Source organism: Gossypium hirsutum, chromosome A03 (genome assembly GCF_007990345.1).
Source record: "Gossypium hirsutum isolate 1008001.06 chromosome A03, Gossypium_hirsutum_v2.1, whole genome shotgun sequence".
Classification (NCBI taxonomy): Eukaryota; Viridiplantae; Streptophyta; class Magnoliopsida; order Malvales; family Malvaceae; genus Gossypium; species Gossypium hirsutum.
In genome coordinates, this window is record NC_053426.1 from 12,872,264 (window position 1) to 12,892,175 (window position 19,912).

Genomic DNA, 19,912 nt, shown 5'->3' on the forward strand with positions numbered 1-19,912 from the left:
CGACACACGCCACTGCCATAGGCAGCACCACCCTGAGATGTACCATTTTGGTACATACTTTTTTTGTTGTATTATTTAAATATTGTTTTATTTTTTTTATCTTATTTTTGTAAAAAAACCCTTCCAAAAAAAAAGGAATAAGGACTCGACTGCTCATTTAATACAATATAATGATTACATGTACATATTGGGAGCTTTTAATACTTGCAAGTGTAACACTTTTCAGGGTATTGGCTTTGTACCCCTAAAATAAATGTTTTTATTTAGACTTTTTTTATAATTTATAAAATTTTAAATTAATAATGATAAAATTATACTTTGACTTTTCAAAAATAATTAAATCAAAATATTTATTATTTAAATAATAAAATTATATTTTTACTATAATAAAAATATACAATTTAATTCTAGAAAAAAAAATTCTAGCTTCACCCTATTTATAACTACTGCGAGAGACACTGACGAAGAATAAGAATTGGTATTGTCTCGTACTGAAGGCCGTAATCGTAAATTCGACCAGTTACATCGCCAGTTCTTAAGAGAAATCCAAGCATACAAAACCATTATGAGTACACATATAAGTCTTTTGTCCATCAAATAGAGTTCTGGTGATCATTTATGAGATTATCTCAGGCGTTTTCACACGGCGACCCTTAACGCTAGAGACTTGACAGATCAGTGGGTTGCAGACTTGTCTGTCAAATAGCTATTACTAATGGTAATCCCAGTGGACCCCGTGACAGCATCAACAAACCCATCAATGCAATAACTCAACAAGCAATGATCAACTCCAATCTTCTTCTGAGACCCAAAAATGGAGATTCTATCACCATCGAATCTCCCTCTCCTTCCCGCACGTGTTGGAGATGAAGCAAAGTCTGTGTTCCCCCGAAGGTCTATAATGGCGGACATGGATGTTAAGGATTATAATATGCGACACAGACTACAACGATAAACACCCATTTTCCGGTTATATGAACGTTGTCCCCTCGACCGTTGATGGTTTTGTAGAAGTCGAAAATGAGTTCTTGTTTGAGGTTGATGATGATGTTGGTTGGGAAGACGATCCGAAGGGGTTCATTTTGGATGACGTCATGCCAGAGCGTGCTCAATTTTCAGTTAAGAGTGTCATGGTCGGAGGAACCGGTGACGGTGTAGTATATCCAACAGCCTTTATCATCGAGGGTGCCTTGAAACAGATGGAGCTGTAAACCAAGGGTTGGCGGTTGTTCAAGTACTTGGGGTCGCATCTTTAGCAATCATCAATGGGCTTTATTGTTGGACATTGATCTTTGTCATTCACAAACAATGCTTCCATTCTTGATAAGGATGCATTTTATAGCATTTTAAAGAATAATTCTTAAATATTAAATTGCCTAATTTTATAGGAAAAAGAAAAGACTGTCAAGGTAGAAAAAGAAACAAAATTCCAAAACCAGACAAAGACATTATCTTATTATTAAATTCATAAAATTGAAGTGTTAGAAGAGGAAAATGGATGACCGCCATAAGGCTACTTTCTCTAAAATCTATAAGGCTTCGGCTACAACCATAGTCAGGGTAATGACATCCCATGGTGAAGAACAGCACAGAAGTTGAACTAAATCTTCTTCTTTACAATAGGCAGATATCAAGATATTAAAGATAACAATGTATCAAGCTTCTGCTTCTCCAAACTTTGGCAGTCAGAGAGCATGGATCAAAGTGTTAGAAAGCACAGCATTTGGCTTTACACTGCTAGACTTGGTAAGTTGCAGAAGCTTAAAGACATCAGCAATTCTATCTTACAGCAAACAACTTACAGCACCTGGCATCATCTTCTTGCCTTTCTTAACAAGAATGTCCAGTATTGAATTAAAAATCTTCCAGGAAGGGGGTTTAACATTAAATCCATTTATGTCTCTGTTCTCAAAGTTGCCAACTTCACCAGTAAAATTTGATATATTTCGCTAAATAAGTTAGTATATCACCTATTCTTATAAATTTCTTTTGTATTTGGTATATATGAAAAATAAAAACAAATCAACTAAGTACTAAATCCACAATTGAAGTTTGAGAAGGCAACTTCAATCAGAAGAGCTTAGGACCAGCACTTTCATTTAATAAAACTGTACAACAAAAAGTGGAATTGCATTGGCAGATTTATACACCAAATCATTGGATTGTGGGGTGGATTATACACAGACCTATTGATCAGATACAGACAAATGTGGGAAAATATATAGGAAAATTGCATATTAAGTTTCAGGGAGAGAATGAATGCCTCATGGAAAAGGAAAAAAATAATATAAACTTGTAATACGAAAATCAAGTTTGGCTCCAGAAAACCTCAGATTTACCTCTAAATAGCATATCCATGGATATACCTATTGAGGATGGTTTGAAACCGCGGATGAACTTTTGTGACAGCACTTCGGCGGTCTCTATTTGTTTTCCTTCTTGAAGGACCACCTGCCTGTCTGGAACATTTGGAGGATCCGGATGATTTAGAGTTGAAAATCGATGAGTTGAAAGAAGAGTCACTTGCACCAAAAGATACAGGCCCTTTGTTTGATGCATCAACTGGATGCCCAACAGCTCCATCTTGATGAGGAGGCGGGAATTTCTCACTCTTGCACTTAGCATTTCTTTGCGTCAACACTCTCCATTTCTAGAAAACAGTAAAAACACTAGTATCCGCATCATATTTGAAAAAGACATCATACAAAAACCACGAGAAAAAATAAATAATGACAGATGCAATCAGACATAATATTTGAGAAAGGTACTTCAAAGTTCAGAGTTCAGCCTTATATACCAATTACGTTACTCAAACTTAGGTGCAAATTTCAGATACGAGTAGGTCCGGCATGGGTTTGTTTAAGTTTTTTTTCAATTTTTTCAATGTATTTTGAGGATCGTATCCAATATCTTTGTCCAAATATGCATCAGACACGAGTACCATCAAGAAACAAAGAGCCACAGCAACATAGGCTACCAAAGCCTTTAACTGATGACAGTAGGTTTAATGCTAAGCAACAGTGCTTACAAAGTTACTAGTGACTAGCAATACATCTAAAGCTCGACACCTGAGAACTAAGTATAATGCTAATATTCATGACTGAACTAACTTACATCACAAGAAATATGCAGCTTGGAAACTTTATCAACTTGAACCTAATAAGGTGCAATTGACAATTGGAAGTAGAGCAAAGTCTCACACTCACATCTAAGTTTGCTTGAATCTCTGCATTTGCTTCAGGGGCTGGAACTGCTCGAGTAGGGCGTTCATGACCCTTACTTCTCCTGGTACCATCAACTGCATTAACTTTGCCGGCTATATTTCTTTGTCTGTACAGGAAAAATGTTTATCAGCAATCAACATGTAGCCAAATGAGGCAAAGAAAACAAAAGGTGAAAAGGGAAAGCTGGCCAACCGTCTTGCTTCTTCGTCTCTCAATTTTACATCAATTTCTTTACTGGGAGGATATTTTGGTAAACTTGATGGATTACAAGCATATGGTTCAGTCATAAAGAACTGCAAACACAGAAACCAAATATTTCACAAACTGGTTTAAAGATAAGGCAGCAAGCCAATGGTGAGAACAGAATATCAAGTATTCCATAGTGGATATATGATAACGCAAACGATAAACATCATGTAAGTCCCTGGCATGCACAACATGTTCTTGGTCTGGCTATCTAGCAAAGTAAATCCACAAAAGCTATTTTCAAATACTATAAATAGAGATTACAGGTACAGTAAAATACTGATTTTCTTGAGAGTTGCATTAACTAAGGTGATACAACTCACTTCATTATTAAGAGCTGCAGTAGCAGTATTCCGCTCTTCAGGGTCTATCGAAAGCAGAGTTTCAATTAAAGGTAATGAAGAAGATGGAACATCCTTGAAGGTTTCAGCTATACAGCGTTTGTATGGCTGCTGTGGCTTAAAGAGCGTTTCATTTGGCAATTTGGATTTCTTCCAATATTCCTCAGAAGGGGATCCGCATAACTTGAATATCTTATGCAGTTGTTCAACCTATAAATAGGACGTTAGCCCAATAAAAGGAAAGAAAATTTTTATCAACAAATTGAAAATATTACATTACATAACTAAACCAATTAGAAGAAGCTCTAGTTATGGAACAAACACCTGATAGTTAGATTTTAGACATCATAACCACGTAATATATTCATCTGACTTGACACTGGCGGCTCCACAACAAATACAATAAGCAACAAACAGGAAGACCAAATATTTCTAATCGTAATTACATGGCCGATACCACTTGCATTCCATCAGATTCACAGAAAAGAAAAGATAGGAAGAATTCAAAAACTCAGAAAAGAAGAAAAGAAAAAGAGAAAAATTAATACCTCTGTCCTTCCTGGCATTATAGGCTTCCCTGAAAGCAGTTCTGCCAGAATGCAGCCAGCACTCCAGAGGTCAACCCCAACACCATAATGAGTTGCCCCAAGAAGTAGTTCAGGTGGACGGTACCAGAGAGTGACTACTCGACTAGTCAGGGGTTTCTTCTGCTCAGGGTCATAAGAAGTAGCCAACCCAAAATCTGCAATTTTTAAAATGCCTTCACTGTCAATAAGCAGATTAGAACCCTTGATATCACGATGCAAAACACCTTGTTTGTGGCAATGCTCTAACCCTGATAGTAACTGCTTCATATAGCATTTCACCTGCCAGAGGGAAGATACATCCAATAAATGGATAATCCAAATTTAAAATCTTCAGCCACGTAAACCTCATCATGAAACACAGACAATGACAGGTGCATCATGCCACAATCCATAGCCGGCCCTGCATTTGAATTCCTATCTTCCTTTCTAAACTCAATTCTGTCTTTAAGTTAAGCTTTTAATTTGAGATGATCATTCCAAGGCTCAACTATTTCTAATTCACTCCTATAATACCTTCATATATATCACCATAAATATAACCTAATGTCATTTCTCTGGACTTTTCTACATCATGCAACAAAAATCTGACTTCATGATTAACCAACCTTCTAAAAAAAAAAAACGAATCTTTTATATGCTTCTAAATTTCTCTGATTGGAAATATTTATTTCAAAGGAATTTGGTTTCAAAATGGTGGCAAATTATCACAAAGGAACAACAGACATGATTATAGCCTTGCATGAAGTGATCACTGATCTTTACCATAATTATCAGAAAAGCCTAGATATTCTCCCATAGAATCAATTATGGCAAATAATTATCATTTCCCATTTGCCGCCAATGGAGAATGATATGAGCAAACGGTGGTTAATCATCTGTTTACAAGTCTACCACCTTGTTCAGTTTCAAAGAATTAACCAGAAGATAGCTAAGTAGCTATACTGTCAGCCAACTTTAAAAAATAAAAATGCGTAGAGGTTTTAGTTTCCTTAGGCATCTAAAATGTAGCTTCTTTTTTTCCTTTTCTTGTCATTTCTCGTTCATTCCATCTAGAAACTGTTCAAATAAAGATATGACAGAATTTCAACTTCCAACGCCAGAAATTTACATTAAGCAAGAAATTTCCATGAATTTGCATACCAAAAAAATAGTACAAAAACAAAGATATGAAAAAACTCAAAAAGAGAAATTTGGATTAGAAACCACTAGGTATGGGACCCAAGTAGCTAAAGAAATACATAAGAGTAACATCAAAAGCCCACAACAACTAGAGCAAAAGTAGTGCAAGAATCATATAATCCCAAAATCTCAGTTAGGTAAGCAAGAACAAAATAAGGAATGAACCCAAGCGCCAAAAAACCCAACCAAAAGCAATAGTAGCAGTAAAATATATATATATATATATATATACAGAACAAGTAAGAATCCATTTGAAGAAAGAATGTTACCTGAGGCTCCGTGAACTTGATTCCTTGGGAGGCAGCTAAGCCAGCAAGATCATGCTCCATGTATTCAAAAACCAAGTAAAGACTAGAAGACATTCTTGAGGTAACTAAACCTTCAAGCTTGATTACATTGGGATGGTCAAGCTTTCTTAAAACAAGAATCTCTCTAGCCATAAACTTTAGACTTTCTGGCTCCAAATTGTCAAACCTAACCTTCTTTAATGCCACTATTTTCCCTGTTAGTAGATCCCTGGCTTTGTACACATTGCTATAAGTCCCTTGCCCAATCTTTAAAACCCAAGGAAGAAAAAAGCTCAAATTTGTTAAATGACATGATTATAAAAACGGAAGCATGAAAGAAAAAGTTGATACCTTGTCAAGCTTTTGAAAAGTGTTGGCACGTCTCGGGGTCCAGTCACGGATGGCTTCACCAGCGACGGCCATCAACCACGAAGGCCACCCTTTCTGGTTCAAGTCCAGTGTCATCCGCCATGTCTCCGGCGCCGGAACGCTCACCGGGAAATCACTGGTATGTCTAGCTTTTCGCTGCTGTTGTCTTCTCCCCTCCAGTCCTTTGACATCCATGGCACCGTCAACAGCATCGATGACTGAAACAACTGATGATGACTCGTCAGAGCTCCGGCGACGACGAGCACGTGAAGGATTTGGTGGAGCTTCGCTGTTTCTCCGCCGCCGGCGATCCGATGAAGACGATTGTGATTGCTTTCCTAAGACGCAACCCATTCTCTCAAAACAAATGCATGGGGACAATGTATTCAGAAAAACGGAAACCCAGTAGAGAGGTTTTTAGCTAAACGACAGGCCCTGACGGTTAGACGACACCGTTTGGCTGAGTGGGAAGAGAAAAAAGAATGGCGTTTTTGCGGGTTGAAGTTTCAGGGAAGTTTGAGAGAGAGAGAGAGAGGGAAGAGCGACTGAAGTAGGTAAAGGTAAGCTTAAGCTTAGATGAGAGGCGAGTGAGGCGACTGTGAAAGTGATTTGATTTTTAGCTGTTTTTTTGGTTTAATTTTGAATGATTTATTATGGGTTTTGAAACAGGGCGCTGACTTTAACAACAACTACGGAATTACAATGGACAGGTAAGAAAGGGTGACGTCATGGGATTCAAAAGTCAAAGTAAACTCCACAAAAGATGAAAGCTTTTGAGTTCAAATTATTAATTATTACACTATATCATTCTAAGGAAAAAAAACACACTTTTGTAAGTTGGAAAGTTGAATTTTATTTTTCAACACTTAGGGTGCGTTTGGTTCGCTGTATTGGATTAGAGGTGTATTGGATTAGAGATGTATTGGATTAGAGGTGTATTGGATTAGAGGTGTAATAGCAAATCAACTGTTTGGTTGAATGTAATGGAATAGAGGCGTAATAGTAATCTTGTGTTTGGTTGAATGGAATAGAGGTGTAATAGCATAATGGAAAAAACTAAAATGACTAGAATACCCTTAGCATAAATTTATTTTGGTAAATGATTATTGTTATTGTTATTTAAATTTTAATAAGATTATTATTATCAATAATAAATGATTAGGGTTTTTCATCAGTAATTTTCTGTCCATTGACAAATTAGGATTCTATTGTTTGTGCATCAACAATTTCGAATTCTAAAATTTAGAACGTAAATTTAATTATATAAGCTTAAATAAAATTTAATTATTTTTTGTTTTGTCCTCCGATTGAGAATTGCGAGTGAATGACGTGAAAATTCTATTAATATAAACTTGATTTGTTAATTTCGACTCTTAATTTGGATAAATAGAGTTCAAATCCAACAATCTTAAACACCAAAAACGTAGTGAAAATTCATTCTTATAGAGGACCTTCCTGATCCAACCACAAAGTACAAACTAAACATTTTCCCTTTTCAAGTTAATGTCCCACATATACAGCATTTAGGACTTTAAGGAAAAGAAAAAATAAACCAAAATTTAACCTGATATTTATAGAACAAGAATCAGCAGGAAGAAGTAAAATGTAGAATTTGAAACCAAAAGAAAAAAGAGCGATGAATATCCAAACTTAGATCAGAAATTAGTGTAGTTAAGAGAGGTAACATCGTGGTATTCACATGTGATGTCATTTGTCTACGTGCATGACACTCTATATATACACTTCTACACCATGCTTTGGGTGTCAAACTTATCAAAACTCAATTACGTTGTTTATCGGAACAGAAAAGGATGGACGTCCCACACTGGACAACGGTGTGTCAACTCTTACTACTATCCCCGAGTTCCCAACATTTCCGTTCCACTTAGAACGCCCGAACTCTGTAATTGGTAAACACAACAGAAGCATTAAGATCATGCAACTCAGGTTCAATTTACAAGAAATTCATGCAATTTGTAAGAAGGCTTAATGAAGATCTTGAAAGGCAGTGTATGAAAGGTAATATCCTCAACATGAATTGTAAGTGCAGGCAAGGAGACATAGATTTACAAACTCTAAACCGTTGCAAATGAACACAGATAAGGAGAATCTCACCTAAATTGAATGGATAGCTTCATCATGAGCCCAGACCGCTTCCAAGCCAAGGCTTGTGAAAGACCCAGTGCAAATGATTTGTCAGGCCATAGAACCATTGGTGTGATACGAGTTCCCCATTTATTCTGATGAAATATCCAAACAAAAAGTTTCAGCACTCTTACAGAAAGCACCCCAAAATAGAATAGTGAATCCTTACGCCAAAGTTGTTTCAGAAAAACTAATTAACTACAACTTCTGATGCCTGTCATGTTGGCAGGCAGTAAAAGCTCAAGACTGACCTTGCATGAGAAACTATATCTCATTTCCCCTGGGTATAGGCCCTGAGCCTGAAGAAGGCCCCCACAAAGAGGAAGGAAAGCACTTGTTGTCAGCCCCTCATAAGATACGTAGGTCAACTGTCCATTTGGAAATTGCAAATCTATAAATGACTGAATAAAAGAAAGGAGAGTAAACATGGCAAAGAGATTGTCTATGTTAGAAAGTCACCTCAAGCAGATAAAACTTTCTTGAATATTTAGTGCAGAAAGCTAAAAATAATTATAAACCATAGCATGGTAGATCACATCTGCCATTTCTGAGGCAGTACATGAACTGTCCTCTTTCTCCTCCAGCGTTCAGCACAACTCATCTGCTTCTTCCCTACATTAGTAAACTGATCACTTAAAAATAGGAACAGACATCATAATTGTTCCAAGATAGGAACTCAAATATGTCTGAAACTTGAGAGAACCTCTAATCTGCTAGTACTGATATAAGTTCAACCCACCCAAAAATAGGCCTTAGTTAACCTATTAAAAATTGAATAAATATACTGGTTAACAAATACCCAAAGTTCCCTGATAAACTTGCAGCATCTAACCAATAAAATTATATACACAGTCAAAATATAAATTTAACACCACACACAAACAGACACATATGTATATACATGTATACATATATGTAAACTCTGGCTAAAGAAACATAGATGAAGTAATCAAAAAATTAAACAGATCAAAACTCAATAGACAATCAAAATCTCAACTTTTTTTTTCTTTTCAAATCAATAGCAAAAAAAGAAGAAGACCAAGCCAAGGCAATCAAAACTTCAACTTTATTTTTGGCCAAAGAAAACCCTTAACTTCATCAACAAATAATCAAAACCCAAATCAGAAAATTAGCTGAAAACCCCTTTCCATGCAATCAAAACTCAGGTTCAAAATGAAATCAATCCTTGAATTTATGGACCAATGATAAAAAACCCATATAAAATAAGCTACATAAAGATCCACACCAGAAGAACTTACCAGGAAAAACCCCATCTTTTGGCATACTCCACAAAACGAGTAAATTCTACAACAGAAAAAGGATTTTGAGAGGATAAAAAAGAAGAAAAAGAAAAAAAGAGGGAGAAATGGATGGACAGAGAAAGAGGGTAAACAAGGTATAAAACTTGAAGCAGCACCTAAACTGAACAAAAGAAACGGATTAGAAATCGGTAGATTTTGAGCATTAGATCAGTAATGTATTAGACCCGTAATAGCAATATCCTGAACCAAACAAAGGATTAAAAGGGATTAAGTGGGACCCTACTGATTAGGGGTATATTGACAGCCAATACACCCAACCAAACATGCTGTTAATTTTTAAAAAAATATTTTTCCAATAACATTACGTAAATATAAATTTACTTACTACATCATTCTTAAGATGAAAAGTGTGAAAGTTTTTTTTTACTTTTATACTATAAAATTTATTATTTATCATGCGTAGGGGAAAATTATTTTTTAGAATATGTTTTTTTTTTAAAAATACATTGACATCCACATGTGTTAATTTTGATGTGTATGTAAAGCCACCACAGTAATTTGTGTCATGGATATAAGAAGTCAAGATTTAAAGTAGATACACACTACCTTCGTACACGTCAAACTTGAGTTTTGAATTGAAAGGTTTGGTTAAAGAATTTATTTAATTATTAATTTAACCAGTCAAATTAAAAACACTAGAAGTTTTTTACATTTATTTGTGGATTTGCCTGAATGCATAATATAAAAAACGCAAAAGTTTAGATAAAATATAAGACTCGAAAATAAATTTAAATAAAATTTAAAGTTTATTTTCTATATTGATTTTGTCTTGGATAAATTTGTTTTTTTTTGCTTAAGCTTGACCCGGCCCGACCCGAATATATTATGTCATAAAAAACATTATATATGTTAAATAATAATTATGTATATATTTATATTAAATCACTAACATAATAACAATTAAATTTATTACCCAAAATTTAAAAAAAAATAAGATTATCCAACTAAATAACCCAACCAAAAATATAAAATTTTAAAATTTATATTTTATACAATAAATTATTTATTATATCTTTTTTTTGAAAAATTTGACTGGATTAAATACTTAAAATCTGAAACAAATGACAGTCCATTAGGTTAAACCCAGCTAATTGGTCCTAAGAGAACAAATAATGAAATTGGGCTACCATCAGCTTGGCCCATAAACTCAAAAGCAAAAGCAGACAGAAATTAAATCTCTATCTTCACTCCAGTCAAACAGGTACAGCTGACCTTCATTAATGATTCTGTCATTTCATCTGCCCAAGACATCTGTAAAGTTATAGCAGATCTTCTGAAAAAATCTTTTGCTTTTCTGCATTCTTTTGAAATGGCACCATTCTTTCATTTCAAAAGTCACAAACTCATTTTCCCTCTTTCATGCCAATAATCTTAGTCGTTTTATCTTTTCTTTTACTCTGAAAATCCCGGGTGATTTTACTCCAGTTCTTCTCTAAACGATCTTGAAATCCCTCACTCTAGGAATTGTTCCTCACAATTCTTGAGTGCTTCTTTTGCTAATTGATGGGCTTCTGTATTTTCTGACCTTGGGATGAAGTAGAATCTGATTTATTGGAAGTGTATCTTTAAGCTTTGAATGTCACTGATAATTGCTCCTATTATTGATCTGTCGCGATTTGCATTTTGACATTTTGTTATTACCGTTTTCGAGTCACCTATTATGTCCAGAATATGAAAACCCATATGAATCCCTAATTTTGATGTTTGAAATCTTGCATATGCTTCCGCCGCGAACGGAGATGCAACGTTAACATGCAGAATCGATTTTGCTGCTACGGTTCTACCCCTCATCTTTAGCCACTAGGCCTGATGCAGATCTGAAGTTTTGTGGGTCAAATACAGCATCGAAATAGATAACCACATTCGCCCTTTGTATGTTTTGTTTAAGTCTCGCATTTGCTTCTAAGATAAGTACCTTGTCCTTTATACCGTCCAATTCTGAAATGTAACTATTAATTTGTTTGGAGATATCCCAACTGGTGCTTGATTTGCCTTCATATATTAACTTGTTCCTGTTTGTCCAGATTAGCCAAAGTCTGCAACAAAAGATTCTACATTGTTCATTAACCCAAGTAAACCAATTCCAAAGATCTGGATTGCTATTGTTGAGAACCCAAGAAAAATTTAACAACTCCATATTTCCTTTGTTGTAGGGCACAATCGGAAGATGTGGTTGCTATCTTCTTCTCCTTGACGGCATTCTTATACATCGATCCTCAACTATCACTCTTCTCAGCTTCATATTAGAGAAAGTGGGAATGTAATTCCATGAAATTTTCCACATTGTAATTTTGATTTCCGAAGGCATGTATAAGTTCCGCAGTTTCCTGTAAAAAAATTTAGTACAGCCTGTATATAATTACTAGGATTCATTGTAGTATCCTGTAATAGTTTATAGGCACTTCTTACTGAGAAATTTCCAGATGACTCCCTTATCCACACCTGAAAGTCTTCATGGGCTGACTTTGTTAACGGGATTTGCAATATTTTTCTAGCAATATCTGTATAAAAGGTACGGACAATCAAGTCGCTCTTCCAAGTTCTGTTTTCTTCTTCAATTAAGTCCGACACTAATTTGATATTTTCATTATTGCTGTTGTTCTATATTCTATCTTCAGTCTTTCCCGACACCCAGAGATCATTACATACTGAGATATGGTCTCCCTTACTAACCCTCCAGCATAATTAAGTCTTTTTGCTGACCAAATACTCCTCCAGGTAAGTGAAGGTAAGTTACTTAAAATGAACATTTAAGAAATTCGTATTTGGATAATATTTAGCTTTTAAAACATGGGCTAACAAAGAATTCGGATAATTAATAACACGTCATCCCTGTTTAGCTAATAATGCTATATAATATCCTTCCAAGCACACCAATGAATCTCCTTTTTCCCTCTATTCTTTTGCCTCCAAAATTTTACTATTATACCCTTCAATTCCATGCATAAAGATTTAGGAAGCAAAAAACACATCATTGAATAAGTTGGTATAGACTGTAAAACGGTTTTAATAAAAACCTCCTTACCACCTTGTGATAAATATTTGATACTCCAATTATCAATTCGTTGCTTTAGTCTATCCTTTAAAATCTGAAACGCTTACTTCTTTCTTCTACCCACTAGATTAGGTAACTCTAGGTATCTTTCCAGATCATTTGAGCTTCTTACCCCGAGAACTTTAGTAATTGTTCTTCTTCCTCCCTCATGCGTATTATTACTGAAAAAATTTGTAGATTTTGAATAATTAACTTTCTGGCTCGAGCAGACTTCATATTCATGCAGAATTCGTTTCAAAGAACTTGCACTTCTCTTAGTAGCTTCCCCAAACAACATGCAGTCATCTACAAAAAGTAAATGTGAAACCTGAGACCCATTTCTACTTGCCTTGACACCTCTCACTTTTTTCTCCTGTATTCCTAACTTCATAAGACTAGAAAGACCTTCTCCACAGAATAAAAATAAGAACGGGCTCAACGGGTCCCCCTATCTTAATCCTCTAGAAGGGAAAAAGGTTTCTCCACTGTACCCATTTAGAACCACCGAATAAGAAACTGTAGTTACACAATTCATTAGTAAGGCCACCCATTCAGAATCAAATCCTATTTTCTTCATTATTGCCTCCACAAAATTCCATTCAACCCTATCATATGCCTTACTCATATCTAGCTTTACTGCCAAAAATATTTTTTTCCCTGCTCTCTTATGTCTCAATGTGTGAAGTAATTCATAAGCAAGCAAAATGTTGTCTGAAATCAATCTCCCAGGGGAAAAAGCACTTTGTGCAAGATCAATGCATTTGTCTAACACATTTTGAATGCGATTTGCCATAACTTTAGCCATTAATTTGAATATGACATTACACAAACTGATAAGCCTAAAGTGCGTTATATTAACTGGATTTGAAATTTTTGGAATTAACACAATATTAGTTTTTTTGATTGAGCTTATTTCCATACCTACATTCAGATGACCGAGGCAAAAAGTAGTGACATCTTTCCTAATAATTGCCCAACACTTCTGATAAAATAGCGTCGGAAATCCATCTTTTCCTGTAACTTTTGTGGGACTCAATTTTGCCAAAACCTTCTGAATTTTCTCCTTTGTATATCTTATCTTTAGCTTTAATTTATCCTCGTCCAAAATACACCGATTAACTCCTGATAAAATATGCTCATAATTTTCTTTTCTTCCAGCTGAAAATAGTTGCTGAAATTATGATCTGGCTATCATCTCCTTTTCTTTTATTTCATTCGTCTCTTCCCATCATCATGTTGCATCTTACGAATCAGATTTCTTTGTCGTTTCTGTGTTGCTTGTTTGTGGAAAAACGCGGTATTTTTATCCCCAAATTTTAACCAGTTAACTCGTACCCTCTGTTCTCAATAACGCTCGTCTTTATCAATCTCAAAATTGAGTTAGATTTTTGTATCAATAAGATCTGTTAAATTTTCATCATTGCTCTCAGCTTCTAATAATGTTACCAATTTAGAAGTTAACATCTTTTTTCTTTCTTCTCTATTATATCGAATTTGACCGGCCCATCGTTTCAACCCCATTTTTATACTTTCAAACTTACTTAATAAATCTCCCTCAGAATGTTACCAAATATTTTTGACCTCAATAAAGAACAAGTCCTCCCGTACCCACCATGTTTCAAATTTGAAACTTTTATAAATTCTCTCTCTGTCCTTATTCTTTGTGTTTACCAGTAATGGGCAATGATCTGAAAACGTATGTGGAAGATGTTGAAGCTGAAATTCAGGAAATAAATGAAACCATTCTTCAGTCGCCACACCCCTGTCTAATCATTCTTGAATATTAGTTTCGGGTAATTTCCCCCTTTCCCAAGTAAACCAGTTTCTAGTAAACCCTATATTTAACAAATTACACTTCTCCAAAACCTTGCGAAAAACATCCATTCATATTTCCTCCCGAGGTAAACCACCTTCTTTTTTAAATTTGTATAAAATTTCATTAAAGTTTCTACAAACCATCCATGGGAGCTCTCTAACAATACCTAGGTGACGTAAGAGATTCCATGCATCAATTTTATCTTGTGAGTAAGGAGACCCATAAAAACCAGTAAACCTTCATTTGTATCCTTCCTCCGCTTCTTCAATGATCATGTCAATATGTCGTTTTGAAAAACTTTGAAGTTGAATATTTTTATCTCCACGCTAGCCCACCTCTAGATCCATTTGAGTCAACATCAATGCCATTTAACAACCTGCAACTTCTTTGAACTCGTCCCATCTGACTGTTACAAATTTGTCTCCATAAAGAAGACCACTTGGGGATTATATAACTTCAACACATGTCGAAGTCTTCGAATTGTCCGTGGACTCCCCAATCTACAGACATTCCAGCTTAGGATTTTCATTGCACCCGGTCGGTTTGCCTTTTGGCAGCCGTCGATGATTGATGACTAACCTCCACTTCCCTCCTATTCCTTACAACCAAAGTGTTAGTCTTTTTTTTGGCTAGGACATCTTCAATCTCTCTTCTATTTCTCTTTTTACCCTCCTCACCAATAAGCACCGCATCTTCAAGATCATGTTCCATTAAGGTATGCACTTGATTCCTACTTAAATTTCTACTCTCTTTCCATGGATTAGATACCCTCCCTTCCAAATTGATTCCCAATACAGGATCCAGATTATTCCTGTTACCCAAATTTTTCGCTAGACCCCACAGATTATTCCCCAAAATTTTCCTTCCCTGGCTGTTTCCTCCCCACTCCCCCTCTCCTTCTTCCCATAACCATACGCTAGTCATCGTTAGAGCTCGTTGAGATTGTGCTCTAAGTGATAAGTCCCATTCCATCTCGGCCACTTCCATTCCTAATTCCATCTTTGCTTCACAAAAAGAATCACTATAGCCCAAACGACCATAATAAAAGCAAAAAAGTGATAATCTTTCATATTTAAATCGAATGTATGATCACTTTCCATAACACATTATCTATTTTTTCCTTTTCAAAGGTCGTCCTACGTCAATTTGAACTCTTATTCTCATAAAATTCCTATTTTCTTTTCCCAGATTTGAACCATCATACTCTATGAAATTTCTTATAAAATTACCCATTTGGATTGTCAGATTTTCTGAGACAAAACTAACAAGAACATCATGTAGTTGAACCTAAAAAGGGGAATAAATTAATGGGATTTTCAAAGGGTCCTCCCCCATTGCAACTTATGTATAACCAATAAGTGATTATTAAAAGTCCATGGTGAACCCTTTATAACCCTTTCTAGATCGATAATATGAAAAAATTGAATTAAGTACCTTTTCTTCCCCAGATCTCTAATTTGAACCCCTCGTACAGGATGCCAAAAATTTGCCATTGTACTCCTCGTTGATGGGAAGTGAATAATACTTGCTATTAAGAAACGCCCTACCAATTGAAAACCTCCATCTTCTCTATTCGTATTCACTCCAACTTGTACTTGAAGAACTGCGTCTTCCTCTTCATCAAGTGTTAACCCTGTGAAATCTGCCTCCATAATATTGCGTAACGTGATTATTTGAATCAATTTGCTAAAGCAAGAAAGAAAGCTGAAGAAAAACACTATCGTCACACCAATACCAATAGAAACAAGAAAACCCTAAAAACTGCCAGAGAAAGCAAACAGAGACGTGCTAAATTAGCAAACTTTTTTGTAATGTTATTGATTAGCCTAAATATTCTATTTTATTTAAAATATTGACGTGAACTTCTAAGAATAATTATTTATTATATTTATTTGTGGTTTTTAATCTAATAAAATATTTATTATATTCATGGTAGTGTTTTTTAAAATAAATGCTTTTTAATGTATTTTTAATATGTTAGAGAACTTTTGTTTTAGTTTTTTAATGCAATTAGTATATTATATTTTTAAAAAAAATAATTTTAAATAAAGACTCATTTAAAAAAAAGTCAAATATTAGTGAGCAGGTCGGACCTAAATTTACTTTTCTTAGAATTGAACCAGGCTTGAGCAAAAAATAAATCATTTTCAAACCGAATCGAACCTGAATTTAAAAATTAATTTAGATACATTGTATGAACTTGAACCAACCCTACTCTCCTAATTGTTTACTTCTGCACTATAAAACCCTAATCGCTTCCCATTTCTTCCTACGTAAACATCTTTGGCGTTTGAGTGTTCCTATTTGAAGTGAAGTAAACTATTCCACATTTTGTTGCAATATTGTAATACAACAATCAGAAAGTTCAAAACAAAAAACAAATGTAAACTTACCAATTTGATGAACTAAGGAGAAAGAGACAATTTGGTTTTAACTGAATTAATTTGGTTAATCGATTCATCCAATCTAATTTAATTTTAAGTCAGTTAAAATTTTTTGAAAAAATTAATTATTGATTAATTCGGTTCAAAAACAGATAATTAATCAAATTAACTAAAATTATTAATAATATATTATAGATAGGTAGAATACATTATATAAGCTCAATATATAAAAATTAATAAATTTACAAATATTCTTGTAATGGGTTTACGCTTGATTTCATATATTTATATGTTTGAATATAATTTGAGTATTAGTGGCATGTAGGACTAAAAATGTACTGAATCAAAGTGTTATGTGATAATTGATTATTATGTAATAGTACAAGGTATAAATGCGAAAGTTTAATTGAATACAAACATGTAAGTAAATTATATTATCATGTACAGGGTACGATATGAAATATGGATAATTATAGAGATATGTAATACTTATATGTAAAAAAAAATTTGTGAGAACTTAATAAAATGTTAGAATACAATTAGCATGCTAATATGGTATTGTGCGTATTGTAAAAATTAAAAATATATTACATAATTAAAATTGAACTAAAAAAAGTAAACTAAAAACTAAAAATTATGTTTTTAATGTAATGTTTGTTAGTATGTTTTTTATTTAGCATTGTTTTGTTATTTATTGTTGTTGAGTTTTTTTATTTCATGGATTTTTTTTTTATGTTTTAAACTTGTTTGAACATAAAAGAAAAATATGTGAAAATTTCGTTTAATTCAATTAACCATAATTAATTCAATCGGTTAATAGGTTTAAATAAAAATTGATTTGGTTAATAATTAAAAATTTTAAAATTTCAATTAATGGTAGTTCAGTTTAAATATTAATCAATCTAATCATTTGAAGCCTTTTTTTTTTAAATTACAAAGATATTTTATTTACTTTCAGAAAATGTGTTATATCCTACACTTCGCATTATTGATTATAGATGATAGAAAATGCATGGTAAGAAAATAAAAATAAAAAAAGAGAGAGAGGGGTAAAAGTATTGTAGAGACTCCAATATTTGGAGTTAGATTGCATTTTGCTCCCTCTATTAAAAAAATGAATAAATTAGTCTTTATATATTAGATCAAAGAACATATTGTTCCTTCTTGTTAAAAGTTCCATTTATTTGTGCTATTAAAAAAACTGACGTGACTAACGAAATAGTCAGACAATGACATTTGATGTGTCACATACAAATTATGTTAACGTACAGGGACTAGTTTTTAATAGTGGGAACAAATGAATTTTTTAACCGAAGAATCAATTTACTCCTTTATCTAATGTAGGCAAACTAATTTAACGATTTTTTTAGTAGAAGGAGCGAAATACAAACCAACCCTTAGTACAAGGGCCTACATAGGAATTTTACCAAAAGAATGAGAAATTCTCAAATCTTTGGGACGTTGGCAAAAGTGATTAGTATGAACTGAAAAGTACTTACCGGTGCCATTGAAGATATTGTGATTCATTGTTCAATTATGAAGGAATAAAAAATTTGTGGAAAATAAATTGATTATTTTGACGGAAATTTTTATTAAAAAAATCGTAAACATATTTAGGTTAATAATAATTCCATAAAAAAAATAATAAGTCTTCTCTTGGTGAAGGGTTTGGCTACTCTTCAAGACTTTTGTGTCCATTAGTATTGTTATGATGTTTCTTTTTATCGACCCAAAACTCGATTATAACTCGAATTATCTACCTGCGACTTGTACGTTAAGAGTTTGTGGGGAGGGTTTGCGAGCTTAGTTCACATGTCCCTAAGTGTTTGCAGGTAGAGGGTGCGAAGTTAAACAAGTGGACCAGTTAATACGTGTTAAGTCTAGAACAATATACATGTTGACATGCATGAAATTTACTTAGGACATCACCTCAATAAACAATAACCATTTCTTATAAATACTCAATTTTCCTCACCTTGAAGACACAACAAAATACTCTATATTTACAAGCCTAAATAAGACTTAAAAATTAATTGATAATTACCTCGATCTGTAGTGAAAACCTTGGCCTTTGCTGTATCCTTAATTTCAATTAACATTAATCATTTTCTCGTTCAAGCGGTCCATTTCAAAGAGCAAGAGTCCAACATGTTGATCTATTATCTTTTGACTAATTTTTGCTTTGGTTGGTGAAAGAGAAAGACTTCAAACTGTAATCAATTATGTTTTATCTCGATTGAAATCAATGGGTTAGATTAATTGAACTGAAAATTTATTAATGTATTAATTTAAAAAATATCATTAGATGAGTTAAACTGTGAATATGTAATTAAATCGAATTTTTTTATTTTTTTAATAATTTATTTAATTGAACTAGATGATTTGATCAAACCAATTGAATTGGTTGGACCGACAAAAAGATGACTTGATTGATACAACCATTGGTCCGTTTCTTAAAAATTTGTTGCTAACTAATTTCATTACCCCCTTAATTATGTATTAGATTATATTAAAGAGGTCTATCAATTGCACATTCAATGACAATTGACTTTAATCACTAGAAAAGTAAAATTAGAGATGAACATAGAAGTTGGATACGCAGTTCAAAAGAACATTTTCTTGTGCAAGGCCTTACTCAAAGAGTTATCCACTATCAATCTGTAGTATAAAATATGATTTAAGTTCAACTCACTTATCAAGTTATAATCTCATTTCAGTACATTAATTAAACCACTCTTTTCACTAAGACTTGCCCTTGGAAGCTAAAAAAAAAAAAGTTTGTTTACAATAAATATGCACTAATACAAATTCCTTAGGAACAAATAAATGCTCTCAATCTCACACACATAATGAAATAAATAAGTCTTCTTTAAAGCGTTCATTAGCTTAAAGAACTTCAATCCTCTTGAATTGTGCTCAGTAAGTCTTCAATAAAAAATCTAATATTCTGAGATTATTTTGGGAACAAACCTCTTTAA

General features: G+C 33.7%; 1 protein-coding gene, 1 long non-coding RNA gene and 1 pseudogene across 6 annotated transcripts; 1 reads left to right on the forward strand and 2 right to left on the reverse strand.

Annotated features, from left to right (window-relative positions):
• Positions 1 to 2,065: 2,065 nt before the first annotated feature.
• LOC121224982 (probable serine/threonine-protein kinase At1g54610) lies at positions 2,066 to 6,875 on the reverse strand (annotated as a pseudogene).
• A 906-nt stretch (positions 6,876 to 7,781) lies between these two features.
• On the reverse strand, positions 7,782 to 10,174 carry LOC107886190 (uncharacterized). 5 transcript variants are annotated; one of them, XR_001680661.2, is made up of 5 exons: positions 9,638 to 10,174; positions 8,838 to 8,990; positions 8,630 to 8,746; positions 8,349 to 8,473; positions 7,782 to 8,134 (listed from the first exon to the last, which is right to left on the reverse strand). XR_001680661.2 is itself a non-coding variant. In XM_016810056.2 (5 exons), the coding sequence occupies exons 2-5, from the start codon at positions 8,921 to 8,923 to the stop codon at positions 8,119 to 8,121; spliced, it is 318 nt and encodes a 105-aa protein (XP_016665545.1). In that variant the 5' UTR covers positions 8,924 to 8,990; positions 9,638 to 9,854; the 3' UTR covers positions 7,782 to 8,118. The 5 variants fall into 5 exon arrangements, 2 of the variants coding, with proteins under 2 accessions (XP_016665545.1, XP_040964580.1); XR_005922669.1 differs by having other exon boundaries at positions 8,838 to 9,139; positions 9,638 to 9,856; XM_016810056.2 differs by having other exon boundaries at positions 8,630 to 8,779; positions 8,897 to 8,990; positions 9,638 to 9,854.
• A 713-nt stretch (positions 10,175 to 10,887) lies between these two features.
• Positions 10,888 to 12,739, forward strand: LOC107886189 (uncharacterized). Its single transcript, XR_001680658.2, has 3 exons — positions 10,888 to 11,772; positions 11,854 to 12,212; positions 12,319 to 12,739. It is a non-coding gene; the product is annotated as an uncharacterized lncRNA (long non-coding RNA).
• Positions 12,740 to 19,912: the final 7,173 nt, after the last annotated feature.